At 37.7% G+C, this 22,192-nt stretch overlaps 1 protein-coding gene and 2 pseudogenes across 1 annotated transcript; 2 read left to right on the forward strand and 1 right to left on the reverse strand.

Annotated features, from left to right (window-relative positions):
• The first annotated feature begins 9,858 nt into the window (after nucleotides 1-9,858).
• Nucleotides 9,859-9,977, forward strand: LOC145288510 (5S ribosomal RNA; annotated as a pseudogene).
• A 3,502-nt stretch (nucleotides 9,978-13,479) lies between these two features.
• Nucleotides 13,480-13,643, forward strand: LOC145288371 (U2 spliceosomal RNA; annotated as a pseudogene).
• Nucleotides 13,644-17,587: 3,944 nt separating this feature from the next.
• LOC145288142 (protein CFDP2-like) lies at nucleotides 17,588-18,043 on the reverse strand. Its single transcript, XM_080136202.1, has one exon. The coding sequence runs from the start codon at nucleotides 18,041-18,043 to the stop codon at nucleotides 17,588-17,590; it is 456 nt and encodes a 151-aa protein (XP_079992328.1).
• Between the last annotated feature and the right edge of the window lie 4,149 nt (nucleotides 18,044-22,192).

Raw genomic sequence — 22,192 nt, forward strand, 5'->3', positions numbered from 1 at the left:
AGTCACTGAAGGTAAGTAACGTGGAACTTAATCAGTACCAGATAGATTACTATTTGTGAATACCAAGCGCTGGATGTAGGACGATGTCGACATCTTCCTGCAAGAACTGCAGAAACTTAACGTTGTCATTTCCCCTAAAGGGAACACACACACACACACACACACACACACACACACACACACATATATATATATATATATATATATATATATATATATATATATATATATATATATAATCCAAGGTAAAATCCAATATATGATGGTCAAAAAAGGGGATTAGAAAGTGTTCAATACCGAAGTAAATCCAAATGTAGTCTTTATTTTTACCTTTAGTTCATACAGAGCACCACAATTGTTTCGAGAGAGAGATAAAGTGTCTAGCCGTCTTTGTCAGATATTTTGTATTCATAGATTATAGAATATCTGATGAAGCAGGCTAGACGATTTGTATATATATATATATATATATATATATATATATATATATATATATATATGCAAGTGGTGACCGCTTGTGAATTTCCTACTCCCATGTAACTTTCTCCTTTGGAGAAAGCTGGTCCAACTTGCATAAAATGAGTGCGGCATTGGTACGGTTAATAGCGCATGTTTCCGGAACGCATGTTCTGGTAGTGTTAGAAAGATGGGAATAATTTACAAAGGATAATTTCTAAATAAATAATATTCTTAGAAGTAGATGTTTATCTGCATAGAACTGGAACTTGCAATAGGCATAAATATTTCTTTATTCTCATACAGTATATTTCAGAGTAATAAGAGATTCTCGATAACCTGCAAACAAACAAAGAGAAGTAACTCTTACTGATCTTTTGTTAATGTTGATTAAAAATTTATTGAGAACAAGAGCTATTCGAAGATGAAAGTTAATGGTACAAAATGATTATCATCGAAAGATTAGGAAATCTTTGAGAGAATTAGCGTTGATCAAACACATGAACTGTGTTTAATTAACTGGAAAAATAATTCATGGCATAAATATGGTGACATTGAATTCGAAGAGGATCAAGTAGTAATCAATAGGTTGACAGCCCCACGGTAATGTGTTTCGTAGTTGAAGGATCCTTGCAAAGAAGTATTGCTCATGGAAATTCAACATGACGCAAGTCATATATAGGAAATAATATGTTCTTCATTGTTGTAGTATAAAACGAGTTCTTGCTGTTAATGTTTCACACGGATGAACTTAAGCATGGAGGTCAGTTGTACATCTTCCATTGAAATAATGGTAGAAACATCAACAAAACGGCAACACAAAATTTTGTTTAGGAAAGTAGATAATTCTACTAGATTTTGAAATCGATTTCGCAGTCTACCCAAGCAAGAAAGATGGGCAATAGTATTATATTTTAAAATGTGATTAAACTTTTATATAGCTGCAACATTCTATTTGGAATCAGGTACTTTCTTGATAATTAGAAGAATTCTTCCATTTTCCTATTGAACTAAGCCACAGATCTTCAATCAGAAAACTAACAATAAATAAATAAAAATAATTCTGTATATCTGTATCGGTTAAAAAGTTATAACTACATAAGATGCACTTATAAATTTTACATGAACTTATTGAATGTGAACCCGACCTACTTATGAAAATATGCCGTAATATTTATTCTTTTTTATATATCAGGAACCAAATAAAAGTGGGAGAGAAAATAACATTTTTTATTCTTATTTGTTATTGTTTTAAAAACGACACCGAAACTAGATCAAACAATCAGTCAGTTTTTTTTTCATTCATCCTATTATACTGAACAAGTTGCTAGAGAAAGAGGGGGGAGGAATATATATATATATATATATATATATATATATATATATATATATATATATACAGAGAGAGAGAGAGAGAGACAGACAGACAGACAGACAGACAGAAAGAGAAAAAGAGATAGAGAGGGGGCGCAAGTAGAGGTCGAGAGAAATAAGTTTTAGCCTCAGCTGCTATTTCGCTATCGGCCCAGAGGAAGAAATGGATATCTACTCTTCATAACAGCAATAACAGCTATGCCTATTCATGGATGACATATTCAGAGATATGATTTCTACCGCAATATATTGCAGTAAACCTGGGCCATGACGTCTATGTGTTCTTGAATAATAGTTAAATAGAAGCGCATTCACGCATTTACACCTTGTTTTGTACGGATTAGGCGCCATCTATGCATGGAATGAATCGAGAGATACAGTCTCCTTGTTTTGTAGTTTGCCGAGAATCCACGCGGGATTTGGTTGCAGCAACAGTTTTTTGTTGTCAATAGAGCAACATAAAATACGCACACGCACACACACAATATCGCACACACACAATATCGTGCACACACACAATATCGCACACACACAATATCGCGCGCGCACACGCACACAACACACTCTGTCGCACACACACACAATCTCGTACATACACACATCTATACACTTGATTATTTTTAAGGAATCCTTCATTATTTTAGCCGTTTTCCTTATTTTTTCTGTCACAGTTTCCATATTACGCTTCAATTTTTCGTCCTTATTTATGCAATGAGTTTATCACACATATATGCACATACACACACACACACACACATATATATATATATATATATATATATATTGCTGATCAAAACCTTAGCAACACAAACACCTTTGGTAAAAGTAGGTCACTTAAAATTAAGAAAACAATTGCTATTACTATTAATATCAATATTGTATAAAAACAACCTGTATAAAATACACAGCAGATGTTTAACTGAGCTTCAATTTTTGGTTTACCTCTGTAAAATATTCACAGCTATAACTCGACTAGCTGTAAAGAAAAAAATTCTTTCTTGGATATCGATTTGAGGTTTGCTGGTGCAAGTATAGCCGAACTTAAGACGCATCGACACAAGTTTTTTCTTTGGAGATCATGCAGATAGCCGCTGGGCTTAAGGCTACATCAAAACCGCTGCGTGACAAATTTAGCAAGGACACAAATGAACATTTTGAGTGAATTAGGGTGATATTTTTTTCATATAAATACCAAGGCCACAGGGGCATGTGTGGCCAGTAAATTACTGTTTACTGACGTATTGGGAAATTACGGAGAAGTTTTGTCAGACGTTGATGATTAATGTTATTTTTATTTACGTTGGAATAAACGCTAAAATGAATTGTATGCATTTTTAACATTTGTGTAATCAAATATATCCTACTTTCGGTCACACATTTTTGCTAGTTTTATTAAGTTGTACAGCACACACACTTTCTAAAACACGCACACATATCCGTCAAGCAAAACAAAGTTCTATTAGCAAAGCTTCTTTTCCAAAAACTACCCGCCCATGTCTCCCAATATAACGGAACTATCTTAAAGCGTGGTCATTTCAAGTCTAATATAAGCAAATTCTTTGTTCGCCATCCTCTTTAGTAATCAAATTCTACCCGGAGTCTACCAGTGTTTGTCTAACTTCCCAGTCTACACCAACTATAAACTCTTGTCTTTAAATAAACTTTGAGTTTTAATGCGCAGTGGCTCATTAGTAATAATAAAAAGAAGTAATAATAATTTATTTGACTCCGTAGAGATATCTACGGATGTTTCTCCATCAATCTATATAATTTACTTGTAATAAATATATTCCATTAGAAATAGCACATAACTATCTAAGAAATAAAATGATGTTCCATCCTCCGTAAAAATAATTACCATTGTAAATTGGATATTCGTAAAATAAATAAAACGGATAGACATCTTCTCTGTGATTTATAATTGTATCATTTGAATTGTTTGAAAAACGATATGTATTTATCAGTTCAATATTGTTAAAAGCAATAAAATTTAAATACATTTTTAGGTGTTGGGATGACTGATCAGAATCAGATTCAGGAATCGAAAAAATCGAACTTTTTGGTGATATTGGAATCGAGAAAATTTATGCGTACAAGAATTCTTTTATTTCTTTATTTACTTTTGTTTAAAACTTAATTTTATATTGCTGGCACTAATAATAGAATAATATAAATATGTACAGATTTTAAAGCACCAGTAAAATTAGAATCTATAAATCACACACCACACACAAGTGTATTTTTACGTTTGTGAAAATATGCGCACCCATCGCATATGTAAAAGGTAAACTCTATAGTAATTTATATAATTATAAAACTCTGTGGGCCGTGCGGGCATCCTTACTTGGTTGCTTGAATCTTGACTTCGACGATCTGGTGATTTTATCTTTTAAAAGAAAGATGACGAGTGAATTTATATATACAGGTTGGAACGATACATTTGTCGTCCTACAATACTAAAGCTTTATTTTAAAACTTTTATTGATAAAATCAATTCAGGTAACTTGATTATGTAGTAGAGCTGATATCTATTAAATATAGCCGCCTTGATACGGATCCAGAATTGGGAGCGTGGCTTTTCCACAAGCGCTAGCGGGAGGTCGGCGAATACATGGTGGATGGTGCCGATCTAGCTGGCTTAGATCTTGTGGGAGGAGGTCATGTTGGTGATGTTCTCGACGTATGACCAAACGAAGTAGTCTAGTGGGTTTAGGTCAGGGGAGGAGAGGGCCAGTGAGAGAAGGGGACAAAATAGTAGCACTACTTCTGAAGCCAAGCCTGAGTCTATTTATACGTAGGTAGGCGCCGAGTTCTGCTGCCACATACACGGTCTGCTAGCGGCCATTTGATTGCACCAGGGGATCACCGCACTCTTCAACAGATCCAGGTACACTTTGGTGTTGACTTTCAAATCGACTTCAAAGATGTAAGGTTGCATAAAGTGACTCTAACGTAAAACCACACGAAAGACCCATAAACGTGGCCTAAAACTTCGTTGAGTGTTCCCTCAAGCATTGAACCGTCCGGATTTGAATTTTTAGGATGCTGACATCATCATTATTATCATGCAGTCCGTCAATCTTGACGATAAATAGTTGGGGCCTCAGTGCTTTATCTCTCGGTGTTCGCGTAGTCTCCCTCCATCACCACAGGACTTTTCACTTTGGCCAGAAACTTGCTTGCGCAGTTTAGGCGCAGTATCTGTTGCGCATCAGATAGACACCTTCTGAACCTCCAATGCTCATGTCCAGTAGAGCGAACCCGCGATGACTGGCAGCAGAGCAGGCCGCAGCTTCTGGCCGAAAGTAATCTCAGTGAGATAAACAGTCGCCATATCGTGACCGCTACTACGCCGTTTCTTTCTGGATGCGGTTCCATTGCCTTTTAAGGAAAACTGCAAGGCAGCAGTAGGATTTGATGCTGACAATAATCCTGTTGTCATAACTTGGATCGGTAGAGAGCATTAGTTGTACAGCAGCGCATCTCCGATCTTGCTCGTTGAACATTGTGCCACATTCAGGCATGATAGAAGGCGTCTATCGCTCTTGGGATTTGTACACAACTGGCCTAGGAGATAGTCTGCACCCCCCCAAAGAAAACCGGGTTTATATCAAACGGAAATATAATCATGCCGTCTTTTCTATCGCGAAAATTTTATCGCTCCACACCGTGTATATATATATATATATATATATATATATATATATATATATATATATATATATATACACACGGTGTGGAGCGATAAAATTTTATATATATATATATATATATATATGTGTGTGTGTGTGTGTGTGTGTGTGTGTATAATTATTATTAAACTATTTACCATTGCATTTATAACACTTATATTGTTTTCTACACTAGATTATAAAAATAACTAACAAACGCCCCCCCTGAACTGACACCATCCTTAGTTTTTTTTATTTTATTCTATGAATGATGGAATATTGGCATAGTTCTATTTTAGTAATGTTGTCAGGTTATTCATAATGCATCCAATCACATTTTAGATTACAGGAATACATTAACGATCATCTCAAAAAGTATTCACAATAACGTCTCATCCTGACAACTAGGGTTTTTGTATGAAACTGTTTCAAAAGAATCGATTACTAACTGTTCTTAACCAAAACAAAATAGAAAATAACTAAGCAAGTTTCAGTAATTGTTTCCGTTCTATTGGACTAGAAATCGTGTAAGTTTTCGAATCTTTTTTGTTTTTTAATTAACCACTCTATATCATATTTTAATTTTTTTATCCGCAATAACTGATTTAATTAAACAAAAAAAAATCTTTGGAACTTTCAACGACTTTTTATTTATTTTATGCGAATAAAAATCCCCATTTAAAAATCCCTATTTACACGTTGTGATCGGCATAAATTGATTCAAACAAACCAAATCATCATATGTAACGTTTTTAATGGCTGTGTCTTGTTAAACTAATAAACAGTGTAAAAATAGACTTCGTAGCCTCATAGGGGATGTCCTTTTCTCTTCCCTGCAACCTCTTTCTCACAGAAGAGATGTTGCGAGTTTGTCTCTGCTTTATCGTTATTTTCATGGCAAATGTTCGGCTGAACTCCATTCTATGGTCCCCCCCCTGCTAAACTTTCACAAGAAACGCCTGTCTAGCAGAAAACACTATCACTAATTCCCCCTTACTCTTTATCTGTGCCTAAACGTAAACGTAGATTCCATGAGCAAAGCTTCTTTCTTAGAACTGCACGCCTATGGAATTGTCTTCCGTTTTCCTGCTTTCTTATTACAATATGGTTGTCTTCAAGTCTAACGTAAACAAGTTTTTGATGAGCCGTTTCATATAAGTTTTGTTAACTTATATGGAACGGCTCATCAAAAACTTTACCGAATTTCCATTACTAACGATTACTATATTGTCCAATTTCTACTGTACACTCTTTAATCCTTATCCTCTAGTGGCCTCTTGGCCTTGATATTGGTGATGCCTATGTAAAAAAAGAAACAAAACACACAAAAAAACGCACCACCCAGATCAGCCACCTAACGTCTTTCTTGTAACGTTAATGAAATCTGAATTTAGCTTCTAGCAATTGTGTTCGTCACGTAGACTTACTTATCTACGATTTCGTCACGGACTAAGTTCCAAATAATATTACCATGAACTCTGTCATTCCTGCAAAGCAACTTTTCTTTTTATCTACGTATGTGTGGACTTTTAAATAACATTATTTTCTTATGGACTATTAAACCATTTTCCTCGTCCAGACACAGTGGACCTTCAGATTAATTAACTTACAAAAACATTTTCTTTTCATTCAATGACTTTCTATATATACTTTCTTCATCAAGACATATAAACATTTAACATTTTGATGACTAACACGTGTTTTTTTACTTGGTAAACGAAGATAGTTATTATATTATGATATATAAAACATTTGAACAACATCGAACGTAGTAACATTGTTAATTGTTGAGGGTTTCGGTTTTTTTCCTATAGTATAAACATAAACCATTAAAGAAAATTTCAAAAAGAAAACCAAAATACATATCTAAAGTATATTTCTCCTAGGCTCTAATTGTATGTTTGACAAACATAAATTAGATAAAAGGGATAAATAAGGGGTGGGTAAAAAAAACTTTTTGAATTACGTGTAAAGAATTACCATTGGCCAAAACCATTGGTCAAAAGGATCTCAGTTATGCTTTGGAGTTCCGCATCTATTTTAGTACTAGAGCAGATCAACAAAGCCCGTTTTAATCAGATTAAATTTTCTGATTTTAGGGGAGAACGAAACCTTTTGGCCAATGGTTATCCTTTACACGTAGTTCAAAAATGTGTGACGGGTAAAATTTCGGCGTTTAAAGGTGGAACGTTTGTGGGCGCTCAAAAAATGACCCATATATATGAAACTTCCGTGGATTGGTGTCAAACGCAAGTTTTCACATAAAATTGCTACAGCCGTTTCACGTTGCTATTTTGCAACCAAGCTTCGAAGGGTGTTTTGGACGATAAATGTTTTCCCATCCTTTCGAAAGGACGATATCCCTATTACTCAATAGAATATGGTTGTTTATCGGTTTAACAGTCAGCGTGAAGCTGACTACGTGGGCCATACCATTCAATGTTTGGAGGTTAGAATTTCCCGACATTACCTCCTCTGATACGTAGGCACAAGAAATGGTCAACATCCGGGCGTTTACAAGCTTATAAGTCAGCCATTGGTGAACATTTATTACAGTGCCGAATCTGCACTGAAGGATACACTGATGAAGCTTCCTCGATTTTACTTGGATCACGCTCGAGAATTCACTTAAAAATTCTCGAGGCAGTATCCATTAATTTACGCCAGCTGTCTCTGTGAAAACAAAGAGAGTATACCCATTATTTGGAACTTATGGGTATTCGTTGATATTGTTTCCTTTTCTCCTATTCCTCCATACATTTTTTTACCCTCGCTAATAATTTATGGTCTTTTGACCACGTTTTAAAACGATGTTTTCTCCCCCATTGCCAGCGTTAATCTTGAAAAGGGTTGGCTGAAAGTTGTCTCGATAGGTTTTTTTTACCCACCCCTTATTTACTCCTTTTATCTAATTTATGTTTGTTAGACATACAATTAGAGCTTAGGAGAAATATACTTCAGAAGAGTATTTTAGTTTTCTTTGTGAAATTTTCTTCTTTAATGGTTTATGTTTAAACTATGGGAAACACCCAAAACCCTCAACAATTAATAATGACACTACATTCGGTGTTATTCAAATGTTTTATAAAATTATGTACCCATAAAAATCTTACTATAATGTGTATGAGTTTAGTATTTGCCATCCACGTGTGACCAACTGCGTCCCTTTTCTACTAAAGACTCAAGTGGAGAATTTGGATAGGGTCATATTAGGGGAATATTTGTAATATTTGAGCAGTTTTAAAAAGATTATTCTATATCGTTGGATAAGAAAAAAATGCCATTATTTCTTGGACAGTCCAGGGTTATGAACATGAAAGCTATGCGCATAGCATCAACGTATGTATTAATAAATATTTTTCGTGAAAGGAGTTCATTTTTCAAAATCAATATCAATATTTTAATCGCCCCCCGCCCCCCCCAAAAAAAAGGATAAACAAAGAATATGGATTCCAATATATCATTTATTAAAAAAAATAAACAAAAGTGTATTAGTTATGATTCGATCTCTAAACTAATTCAAGAACGGATTAGATAAAGTCGTTTTATCTACTGAACTTCAGAATTGTTACGTTTCATGAGAAGTTTTCAAACAAGTTATAACAAATGATAAAAACTGAAGACGTGTTTGATAATAAAAGCGACATTTTAAAAGTTAAATATTTTTTCAAAATTTTAAATAAACCCAACAGTTTCATAGAAAACGAATTAATCATTTCATGGATTACACCATTGAATAAAACTCTTATGAAGAAACAATAATTTATTCATAAAAATATTTTCTTGATGGAATGAAATCGACAGCACTATATAAACCCATAAGTACATTAACGTAACTTCTCTTCACCACAACACTGCCAAGCAACACATCTCACTTCTAATGGTCCCCTCACAGCTGTCAAAAATGTAATTGCCTGTCTTTCTCAATTCCTACTTTTTTCAGTATTTGTTCTCTCTTCATATGCAAATGAATGCTACCTAAAATCGAAGTATCATATGTGTAATCCCATAAGAAAATTAGCGAAACTTTTATTCAACAACATCATAATGAACCCGACAAATCTCAACTCCAATGTCCTCTTTCAGGCATCGAAAATTCAACTACGTCTTCAATTTATCCATTTTATAATACTTGTTGTTGTCCTCATGTGCAAGCGAATCCCACCTAAAATCTAAAACACGAGTTCTTTTTTAGACTGAGAACCAAGTGCTCAACGTGGGAAACGATTCACGCGTTTCCAAGCAGGTAACCCTTCATTTACTTCTCTCTTGTTACAGCAACATTTACTCCTTTCTCTATATTTCAAACCAGAGAAGTATTGATTAGCAATAGCAAGGGACAGAGATATGCGACATAATATATGGCATAATCACGTTGACACACCGGTTCCCGTCAGATCACCGAAGTTAAGCAAAGTTGAGCCTGGTTATTACTAACATGGGTGACCAATTTGAGAATTCCAGGCGCTGTATCTAGGAGGATGTTGACATCTCCCAGCAAGAGTTGCAAAAACCTAACGTCGTCATCTCCCCTAAACGGGGATATACATGCGACTGGGGACCGGTTGTGAATTTTATACTCCTATGAAACTTCTCTCCTTTGGAGGAAGCCAGTTAAACCCGAATAGGGTTGGTGCCGACCGACAGAGGGGGCAGAGTTAGCAAATTGCAATAATCCGTAGGTAATCAAAAGCAAAGAAATACATCACGTGGGTCGTTCCAAAAGTAATGCCTCCTATTTTTTTATTTCGCCCAAATGGATCAGAGAAGATTGCATATTGGACTGTTATGATAATTGGACTTATGCATTTATGACCTGAAAGTTTCATCTCTCTATTGCAGATATTGATGGTTTGAGTCTCTGAGAAAGCAACCCTTGCCATTGACGTGCGTCAGAATCAGTGATGCGTCATTGAATTCCTCTATGCAGAAAAATAAAACCGATCCACATTCACCGACGCCTGTTAAATGTTTACGAAGCCAATACAATTGATGCCAGCACAATTAGGAGATGGGTTCGAGAGTGGCGACAAAGATGCAAGTGACAAAGTGTGTTCTGGACGTCCATGTACAGCCAACAACCCAGAAAATACTGTACGCCTCGACTGACTCATCCACACTAATCAAGAGATAACGGTGAATGAAATGCGTGTAAAGTTGAATGTGGGTGTAAATACCCCGGAAATAATGTTTTCATCCCTTTTCATTAGGTGCTAAATGGGTTCCACAAATGCTCACGCAGCACCCAAAAGGACAATCGACGGGATGTCTGTTAGGACGTTGAATCAGTACGAAATCAAAGATGACGGATTTTGTGGCCGCATCATCACTGGTGAAGAGACGTGTTTTTTTAAAGTGCAGTCAATGGAATGACATCATTCACGCTCTCTAGCAGAAAAATTCAAGGCACACATCTACAGGTAAAGTAATTTTCACCGTCCTCTGTGACAGGAAGAGCGCCATCCTCCTAGATTTCTTGGAATCACGGTTGACTGTCAACTCTGACTGTCATGTTGAAATGTTGACAAAGCTGAAAGTCTGGGTTGCCTATGTAAAGCCGGAGAACAGGGAAACATTAAAATTGCAACACGACAACGCCATGTCACACACGAGTTTGAAGACCACGGAATCTGTAAAAAAAAGTTCGGCTAGATGGTGTCGTCGCACCCACCGTATAGCTGACACTGTCGAATTTCTACTTGTTCAGATCTCTGCATTTTTCCGACAATAACGCCGTAATCGAAAACGGGGGAAATGGGCCGTTTCTGTAGGCGCGAACTTTTGAAAACAAAGCATGAAGGCTCTCGTTCATTGCTGGCAAAAGTTCATTGAGAATGATGGTGACTCTGTAGAAAAACAAATTCGTGAGCACAAAAGGTCGCTCGTTTTAATGGTATCATACTGTTTTCGTAGCTCTTCGTGTTTTTTAGTTGAAAAGTAGGAGGCATCACTTTTGGAACGACCACCTTAGTTTATTACAGAATGCATTTCGATTTCTGGGAAAAAATTCTACTGAATTATTTTGCGAAACAAACAACCTCATAGATTATTAAAACAACAAGACACGCTAGTTGAGACCAGACAGTAAAAAAAAGCGGCTGTGAATCAACGTTTTGAAATTCTACGTCATCTTCAGAAAAATACCTTTAAAATCAAAAATTGTTTAAAAAAAAAGTGCGTTCATTGTTTATTACTCTATAGTGGCAATTTAATTTGTCATTAAATTATCTTTCTCCCAAACATAGGTAAACTTTGCTTCGTTGAGCCGGACATAAACAGCATTTATTTCATAAAGGCAAAGAAAGATAATTACACATAAAACCGAGTAAAATACTAAGTAGGTGCTAAAATGTTTCTAATGAATACAAATTACCTTGTTCCAGTTGAAGCAAATGAAATTAAAAAAGTCTTCAGAGTAGACTAATTAAAAAGAGTATTGCTGTCAAAGAATCAATAAATACAGTAATCTATAATATAAAGCTGAATGTGTGTGTGCGTATGTGTGTGTGTGTGTGTGTGTGTGTGCCTGGTAACGAATAGGGTCCTATATGGTTGACTATTTTGAAAAACTGATTATATATAATGATAGAAGATGTATCGAGACACAGGAATGGGTATGTTTGATATGGCAGAACGGTGGTTCATTAAAATTGTGGGGTCTGCGTTCGCACCTTGTCCACAAATAAAAAATTTTAAAATTAAAAAAAAAACGTTTACAAGTGTTTTTGATATAGATGTACATAAGAATACTTTGATAAGTATGTTTTAACTTAAATAGGGATGGTAGATTACAATTGTGGGGTCTGCGTTCGCGCCTGGCCTCCATAGAATGGAAATAGGCACAAACTTTAATAAAGAGTTTCCATATCTATCTGCGTAAGTATACTTTGATAACTATTTTTCAATTTGAAGAAATATGGTATAATAAAATTATGGGGTGTTCGTTCGCGCCTGACCTCCGTAGAATGGAAATATGTCACAAAGTTTAACAATGTTTTCTAATATAGATCCACAGAATATTGTGATAAGTGTTTCAGTGTGAACAGATATGGTGTAATAAATTATGGGGTTTATCTATTTTATTTTTACTTTCATCATATTTTCCTTTGGTTTTGATACCCCTAAATTCGAAGCTATCTCTTTACAACCCTTCCTTTTCATAACCTATCATACTTTCATAAATCAGAGTCCATTTTCTGTAGGCTGTTTTTGAACCCAGTCAACGACGGGTACTTTTGCTAGTATATATATATATATATATATATATATATATATATATATATATATATACATATATATATATTCTCGTTATATTACCGAGCTTAAGCAACGTTCAACCAAGCTAGTATCAGATGGATGAATTGATGACCATTTGTGAATATTAGGCACCGTATGTAGGAGGAGGTTGATACTTTCGACAAATCTTGCGTCCCATCTGGTCACCTCTAGCAAACGTCTAGAGAAAGTCAGCCATGATTTCTTGCATGATTGAATAGTCTTCATCGTTCTAATAGAAAAAACTTCTCTTTCTCTCTATCTCTCTCTTTCTCACTTTATATATAATGGTAATGAGCCGGTGGCTGTCGAAAGTGTAACGTCCTACTACATGGTATACCCAAATGTTCTCCCACCAGATAGTGGTCAAGCTTAACGCTGGATGAATTCGGTGATATAACGAGATCTAGAATATATATTGTAGTATGATATGCATTGATTAGACAATCAATGAATTAACATGCCCCAAAAGAGATTATAGGCGAGAGGACAGGGGAGGTGGTCGGAACGAATGAGACGGGGTAAAAAGTCGTTCAAATGCTGGCAGTTATTTATTATTATTTTTAGTCGCGTGCAAGCGACTCTATAAGTCACTCCGTCGGTCGGTCGGTCTGTCGGTCGGTCTGTCGGTCTGTCCGTAATACTTTTGTGCTTGGCCTTTTTGGTTAAGATCAAAGGTCTGTTGTTAATAGATGCTGTTCTAAGCTTTTCTTGGCCTTTTGGCCAAGATCAAAGTGTAGTATCTGTTCCGGCAGATACTGCAAGCTATGACTAGCTATGACTAGCAAAGACCAGATGTGGGGGCAACCCCACATGTCTGACCTTTAACCAGCTCCCATTTCCCACCTCTCGGGAGCTGGTCCCCTTTTTCCCTTCCCCCTCCCTTCACTCCTCACATTAAAAATTGGCCTTGTGCCTAATTTGCTCAGTGGGGGAGCAAATAAATACCATCTGTTCCGGCAGATGCTGCACTTAAGATAATTTGTACCAGTCAATGGAGGGGAAACCCTCTATACTGGGACATTTATTATTTTTGGTAACCAGAGTGCCCCCTTTTTGCCTACTTTTAGGGGAGCTGGTTTTTACCTCACATTAAAAACGGCCTTGTGCCTAATTTGCTCAGTGGGGGAGCAAATAAATACCATCTGTTCCGGCAGATGCTGCACTTAAGATAATTTGTACCGGTCAATGGAGGGGAAACCCTCTATACTGGGACAATTATTATTTTTGGTAACCAGAGTGCCCCCTTTTTGCCTACTTTTAGGGGAGCTGGTTTTTACCTCACATTAAAAACGGCCTTGTGCCTAATTTGCTCAGTGGGGGAGCAAATAAATACCATCTGTTCTTACTACATGCTGTACTTATGATTGTTACTTTGTGATATAAAGTTGGGGATCACTTTTCTGTATTAATTTAATGTAAAATGATCACCCACTTTACAACCAGCCCCAAAGCCATCCGTCATTCTCCAGGTCATTCAAGTTGTTTTTGAAGGATTCCAGTTATGTTTTAAGCATTGAAGTCATTCTTAAGGTCATAAAATTCATCCTTAAGTTCATTAAAGTCATTTTAAGTCATTTACTTTTTATTTATTTAAGTCATTTCAGCCCATTTCTCGGTCATTTTAGTTTATCTTTAAGAATTTCATGTCAATCCTACATTCACGCATTCATTCATTACACGAGAGCACGCGACTAATAGCTATCGGCCTTGTTTCAATTAGACAACAAGCCAGATCGGTTTTATCACGCACTTCTTCAAATCATTGGTGGCCGAAAGCAACTAAAGGTGAACGGTCTGTGATGCCCTTAGATTTTCGAGGCCGCACGCACGCTACACGCGAACCAAATCGAGAGAGAACTATCAATCTGTAAATTCTACTTGTGTCTGGACCGGATGGGTTTTCCCCTGTTGTTGTGTCTAGCTGTGCAGTGTGGACTAGCTGTATCTACGCGTCTGTGTGTAGTCTTTGTCTGGAATCCCTGAGCATGGGTTTTTTGCGAGATCATCTTTAAGGATAATGAGAGCGTGTAGTTTCACTTAATAGTTAATATCCTCAGGGGATATAAGTTATTCATTGAAGCTCCATGGAATAAGGGCAAATCTTTATTTTCTTTATACTGCTTATCAAAAAATAAATTGTTGTCAGATTTAATTTACAGAATTTAAATCCAATTGTTCTTATATACATATATATATATATATATATATATATATATATATATATATATATATATATATATATATATATATATAACACCCTTAACTTCATATATATATATATATATATATATATATATATATATATATATAAGGAATTACATATATATTTATGTGTACTATACAGAATTGTAATATAATAATAATGGCAAGCAATCTACGAAAGATTAATGCAAGCAACAGTAAACGTAGCCACTAGTTTTGTCTTCTCTGCGCCAACCTCTCGAACCAAAGGTTCTCAAGTCCTTCGCAATCCTTACTCAAGACACGCCTCCATGCTGGTCTCTCTTCGGCTTGCTCCTCCCACACATTCACATCGATACCAAGAGCGATCAGATAACGTTTGGCCACGTCTTTAAAGCGCAGCACCGGGCGACCGCGACTTCTTGTTCCATTTGCCAGTTCGTTGTAGAGGATATCCTTAGGGAGACGGCCATCGGGCATTCTGCACAGGTGTCCAAGCCAACTCGATCGTTGGATCTTGAGTGTCTGGCATGTTTTAGCACCTCTTCGTTTGTGATTCTCTCACACCAATTAATGCCCATGATATGTCGCAAGCATCGGAGATGGTAGACGTTTAGTCTTTTTTCGTGACGAGTATACGTGGTCCAAGTCTCTTCTCTCTACAGTAGAGTACTCAGAACATAGCATTCGTAGATGCGGCATTTTGTGCGAGAAGTGAGGTATTTATTGAACCATGTTCTTTCACGTAGTCGGTTGAAAGTAGATGCTGCTCTACCTATGCGCGTTTGTAGCTCTTATTCAATGGATACTCCCTTGTTGATGTTAGATCCAAGATACGCAAAGTTCTCGACAGTCTCTAGTTCGTGGTCATTGATGGTGATTGGTGTGCGTCACCCTGGTGCATCACGACTGTCTTCTTCACACTGATTATCAGTGCGAACTCCGCACAAGCAGCGCTCAATTTGTCAAGCAGCCGCTGGAGTCAGCTTGCGGAGTGCTAAACCAATGCAGCATCGTCTGCAAACAGCAGCTCAAGTATTAGGACTCTTCGAATCTTGGTTTTGGCGCGTAGGATAACCACGTGAAACAGTTCTCCATCAGAGCGAGTATGAAGGAACACATTGTCTTCACCCTCGTGCTTTCCAAAAGCGTGGTTCAGAAGAACTGAGAAGAAGATGCCAAACAGTGTGGGAGCCAATACACAACCTTGCTTGATTCCACTGCACACGAGGAAGTTCTCAGACATGTCACCCTCGAAGAAGACTGCGGCTGTCATGTTGTCATGGAGAAATCTTATCAAGCTAAGAAGAGTTGATGGACAGCCCAACTTTTGTAGGATGGCAAACACACCATCTTTACTGACCATGTCAAAAGCTTTCGTGAGGTCCACAAATGCGATATGGAGAGGTCTACGTTGTTCTCTGCATTTTTCCTGAATTTGACGCACTGAAAATATCATGTTCGTGGTTGAGCGCTCGCTGCGGAAGCCGCATTGCGATTCTGGATAAACGCGGTTTGCAATCTGCTGGAGCCTTGGAAGGAGCACTCTGGCAAAGACTTTGGTGGTGACACTGAGTAAAGATATACCACGGTAGTTATTGCAATTTCCCTTATCTCCTTTCTTGAATAAAGTGACAATTTTAGCATCTTTCATAGCTGTTGGAAATTTTCCGTTTCGCCAACTGGTGCAGAGGAGGTTGTACAAGGGTGGCAGCAGGAACTTGTCGCACTTCAGCAGGTTTGCTGGAATCTGGTCGGTACCTGGAGCCTTCCCTACATTCGTGTGTTGGAAAGCTACTTCGAGTTCTGACAAAGTTGGAATGTTTTCCAGTTCGACTAGGGTGTCGAATGTCGGAGTGGAATTTAAAGCTGTGACTGTGATGTTGCGTAGTTCGCCATATAGTACAGAGTATTGCTCTATCCAGCGTCCAAGCTGCTTCGTAGGATCAGTGATGAGCTCCCCTGTAGTAGATTTTAAAGGACAAACTTTCTTCGCGCTCGGTCCAGTTGCCTCGCGGAGTCCACGGTACATCACACGTAGTTTACTGCAGTCAGCAGCAGTCTGGATTTCATCGCACAAGTTGTTCCATTAGTTGTTTGCACAGTGCCGAGCAGCTTTCTGGAATTGACTGTGAGCCTCTTTCAGCTTGGACAGGGTGCTGCGTGTCGGCCTGTTCACATAGTTCTTGTGAGCATCGTTTTTAGACAGTAGTAGAAGTTCTAAGATTTCTGCATTCTCAGTCATCCCGTCTTCGCAAGGCGGCCGCTTGGTTCCGAAGGATATGACTGCAGCGTCATGCATCGCAGTTTGCAGGATCCCAGGATTTATCTAGGTTCACTGCTTCCCCTGGTGCAGAATCTCTCAGCTTATTTTCGAATGCAGTGCGAAACGCACTGTTGTTGTTGTTCTTCTTCTTCTTCATTGCAGCCGTATTGAGACTACGACGTGGTCTTGGCTTACGTGGTGCAGGTTTTTTGTTCGGGAGATCGAGTTGTGTCAGCACGAGTGAGTGAGTGGTATCACGATCGGCGGAGTGGTAGGTTCTTGACCGTTTGACAGAACCGATGTCTCTTTTTCTACACAATACAATATCCAATTGGTGCCAATGTTTGGAACGAGGGTGTCTTCAAGAGACACAATGACACATTTTCTGTTTGAACCAGGTGTTTGCAATACAGAGTTCCAGAGTTCTTTGACAATTTTCATTTATTTTACCAGTACCGAAGTGACCAATGATGTCAGGCCAGGCAGTATGGTTTGCACCGACTCTGGCATTGACGTCTCCGAGTACTAGGAGGTGATCGCTGGCTGGGATCCTGCTCGGTATTTCGTTGAGACAGTCATAGAATTCATCCTCCACATGATCTTCGCTAGGCAGTGTTGGCGCATAGATGCTGATGAGGTGTACTGGTGTATCGGCGCAGTTGATCTTCAGTATCATAATTATCTCTGAAATGCTGACCGGAGTACCGACTACATGTTCTCTGAGTAATTTGTTTGTCGTTGCGAAACCTACTCCATGGATGCAATGTTCCTCTTTTGCTTTCCCAGTCCAGAAGAAAGTGTAGTTTTGTTCCGACATGGAGCCAGTTCCAGCCAATCTGGTCTCCTATAAAGTGACAATGTCGACAGACAGCTTGGCAAGTTCACGGTCAAGTAATGCGGTCTTACGAGGCAGACCTTGTGCACGAAGGTTGAGATCCGGGTCATGCGTGAAACCCAGGCACAGTGTGCGAATGTTCCAACTTCCGAGTCGGAGAGTAGTCTTTGAATTGTGATTTGTAACAGGTGAATGATTTACGTCCGTGATTACCTGACTACCCAATCGAACCGGCGGACGTGACGGAGTAGTACCTTACTGACCAGGGGCTGCCTGGTTTAAGGCGGGCGGTAGCCACCCACCGGAGCTAAATAGCCCCTTCCACCGTTGCAGAGGATCCGAAGCGTCTAGTCGCGACGTCAATTTGACCAGACTTTTAACTCATAACTATCTTCCACCGTTGCGAGAGCCTGGGCGACGAAACTCGTGCGTTGTCCAAGCGGCAAGAGTGGAACTTAACCAGAGCCGGTAGAACCCAAGGAAAGACAAGGTCGATACGTTGGTACCGACTTTGACTGCAGGAGATGGCCGTTGGCTCATAAGATCTTTTTATCCAACCTTTTTATTGTCAGCTGAGTCTTAGACTTCAACTGGTACCATGTAACTCAGTGCTAGCTGCCTCCTGGTCGGGTCGTTGGCGACTAAATCGGCTCCTCCGTCCGGGGTAACTTGGGTGAGGAGGGTGTGGGACACCCAGCAGGACTAAAAAAAGGCCTATCAAAGGTTGGATGAGCTTCTTATACAGAATTGTATTTATTTTTAAATTACTACACCGTAACCTTAAAATAAACTACATGCATATACTTTATTCACATATATTCATGACTATTAGGACTCATGTATGAGTTTTGCCCGAGAAAATCGAAATACTCGCACACACACACACACACAGACATACACACAGACATATACACACACACGCACACATGTTCTTTTATTCTTTATACTTTTTACTTTTGCGTTTCTCGTAAAAAATAATTTACTTTTTCTTTCCTTTCTCGTCCATCTTGTTTTTGCTGTCATACTTCTTTTCTGACACAATCTATTCAGCATCCCATCGCATCTCCTGGACGTCTCAAATATTATTAGCAGACATCTTACAAACATTATAATAAACAAACACGATGTTATAAAAAAAAAAAAGGAAAACACGGAAGTTAGCCAGACTCAAAAGCGACAGCCTCAAAGTGTCTTCTATCATTATTTATCCATAATAAATGCATTATGTATGCCGATATATGTGCGCGTTTATTGAATTTCTAATCTATGACTAAATATGTTCTGCATTAAGATCTTTGCAGACGTAAGTGTAAACATATGTCTAAACACACACCATGGATGCGTTTATGAACGCATTCGGTGAATACATATTATATACGTATTCAACGTTTATATTCGCGACAAATACGAAAGCGATCTAGCACCTTCTTGTGTCGCGTTAATTTAACGAACCCATATATTTCTATTTGTTTCGATTGTTTTAAAGAGAGAGAAAGTAAAAAGGCGTTTTTACATAAAGCCAATATTAGTGCCCGCTCCATAATTAAACCTCGCATCAGTATCTCGTCATGGAATATTTCCTTACACAGATGTTCACAGATGTTGATAAGACCACGAGGATGCCTGATGATATATTTTAATATCCCTTATCTTATACTAATTTCCCCATAAAGTCTCAAGGATCAAGCCTACCTCGATGATATTTCAGGACATTCTTTACATTTTTTGTTAATTAATAATAGGTATGTCGCTTGTGTATATCTGATGATTTGAGTTCGGAGAAAGACTCTCCCACGATCACAGGATATCGGGATCATGTGACATCAAATATGTACTTAAATGTCACTTTAATCTGGTAGTCAGAAGCTACCGTCAGGTGATGTCTTATGGCTCAAAGTACGAGGAAGCTAGAGAGTTTAGCAGTTGGTAGGAAATCTTGAAGTTAATCCAGCGGTTGAGATAACTTAAGATCGACGATAAATCATAGAGACAAATATTCATCGCTCCGAATGTCCCGTCCGCTGGTGACAGAAGAGAAGGCAATATCAACATCTTAACTTAGACCTTAACAGCCAAATTTCTGGCCTAAAACTGATCAAATAAATTTTCCCGAATCTCAATACCCTGTATATCAAATTTCGAGTCTGTAAATTAAAAATAGACAGAGTTATTGCGTAGGGAAATGTACACAGACAGACACACAGACACACAGACACGTTCACTTTTATAGATATACTAGCATTTCAGCCTGGCGTTGCCCGGATGTTTGGATGTGTCTATTGAGCAAAAAAAAAGTGATAATAGGAAGGCGGGCTCGAACCCGTACTGCAAAGGAGGAAAAGAACGGGGGAAAAACATGACGTCTATGCTGTTAAGACCACCGCCAAACCGGAAGAGACATTTTTCAAATTAAGGCTGGACAATCGAAAGGAGAGGATTACTTTAAAAAATATCGGCGAAAAAAGTGACCCACCCCTGTAGAAAATTTCCCAGTTGAAGGTGAAGATATATATGTTTTAAGCCAATTTTTCGATATTTGTCGTCTGAAGGGTCGGACTTCAAAACGATACTGATCTTGAGAAAATCCGCCGCGTCTGTCGAAAGTTTTAGGCAGACATGAAAACATGCATACATACACACATATATTTATATATTGGTAACTAAATTTTTTTTTACCCAAACTGGTTAAAAAGCTTGCCCTATCTCTGAATACACTTTATGTAAAATTTTAAATGTTTAGACCAGAAATTGTCTGATTAATTTGGTAGAGACCGCAGAGGTCAATTTTTTAAAACTTTGACCCCTATTATGACCCCTTAACATTTATTCTTTTGGGCTATAATCAAGTTATTAAATTAGATCCATGTCCAAGGGACCTATATCTAAAATTTTCAGTGTTTAGACCCAAAATTGTCGGAGGAGTTTGGTAGAGTTTTCAAAGGTCAAATCGTTAAACTTTGACCCCTTAGAAGCCAAGTTTCTGGCCGAAAACGGATTACAAAGATTTTCCCAAATCTCAATACCCTGTATATCAAATTTCGAGTCTATAGACTAAAAATTGACAAAGTTATTGCGTAGGGAAATGTACACAGACAGACACACAGACACGTTTACTGACATATATATATATATATATATATATATATATATATATATAGATAGATAGATAGATAGATAGATAGATAGATAGATAGACTACCCTTTCAGTCCGGCGTTGCCCGGGTGTTTGGAGGTGTATCGAAAAATTAGCGAAAAACATTTATTTCTTCAACTGGGTTCTTTTCTACAGGGAGGGGTCGCTTTTTCGCCGATATTTTTTAAAGTCATCCCCTCTTTTCGATTGTCTAGCCTTAATTTAAACCTACCTCACATTGGGTTTGGCGGTTGTCGTAACAGCAAAGACGTCAGGCTTTTCCCCGTTCTTTTCCTCTTTCGCGGTACGGGTTCGAGCCTGCCTTCCTACTAACACTATTTTTTTGCTCAGCACATCTCTAAACACCCGGGCAACACCGAGCACTCATGCTAGTAAATAAATAAAAATATCATTTGTTTATGTCCTAATAAAATATGAGCAATTTTCTAAAAAAAACAAAAAACTCTTCATTGTGAAATTAAAGGAACAATTTAACAAGAAATCAATAAGATAATCTCCAGTGTGAGGAATTTTCTAGCATATTATAGGGATCCCACATTCTTTGCATCAACGTATTTGCTTCAATTCATGTAGCTTGTGAATATTAAGCCGAGAAAATTTAAAGATGAGCTTTCGGATAGAGATTTAATTTCACAAATGCTAAGGAAAAGCTTCATCCCTCCTTTACCCTCATGTCATAAAGAAAATATAAACTAAACATTACCTACGTTTAGACACCTTGCGCATAGTAGCTATATTTAAAAAAAAATTGTGTTAATTAGTTTATGAGTGAATCCTTTACATACAAATATATACACATATACACATACCTAACCTTATATAAATAGTGATATATAACACTTCACAGTATTTACATATTTGATTGAGATGGGAATACCGTGCGATATAAATGATCAAACTGTCACATTTTGCAATGGCTCGCGTAAGTGACATATGTATGCCTCGCAAGCTGGGATGGAGTTGACATATCTGTTTTT

The sequence above is a fragment of the Euprymna scolopes genome, chromosome 11 (genome assembly GCF_053919585.1).
Source record: "Euprymna scolopes isolate OS-2025 chromosome 11, ASM5391958v1, whole genome shotgun sequence".
Classification (NCBI taxonomy): domain Eukaryota; kingdom Metazoa; phylum Mollusca; class Cephalopoda; order Sepiida; family Sepiolidae; genus Euprymna; species Euprymna scolopes.

What these genes read in the sequence shown, in the direction of transcription:
- LOC145288142 (XM_080136202.1), bottom strand. Translation starts at nt 18,043, where the DNA reads ATGTCGGAACAAAACTACACTTTCTTCTGGACTGGGAAAGCAAAAGAG.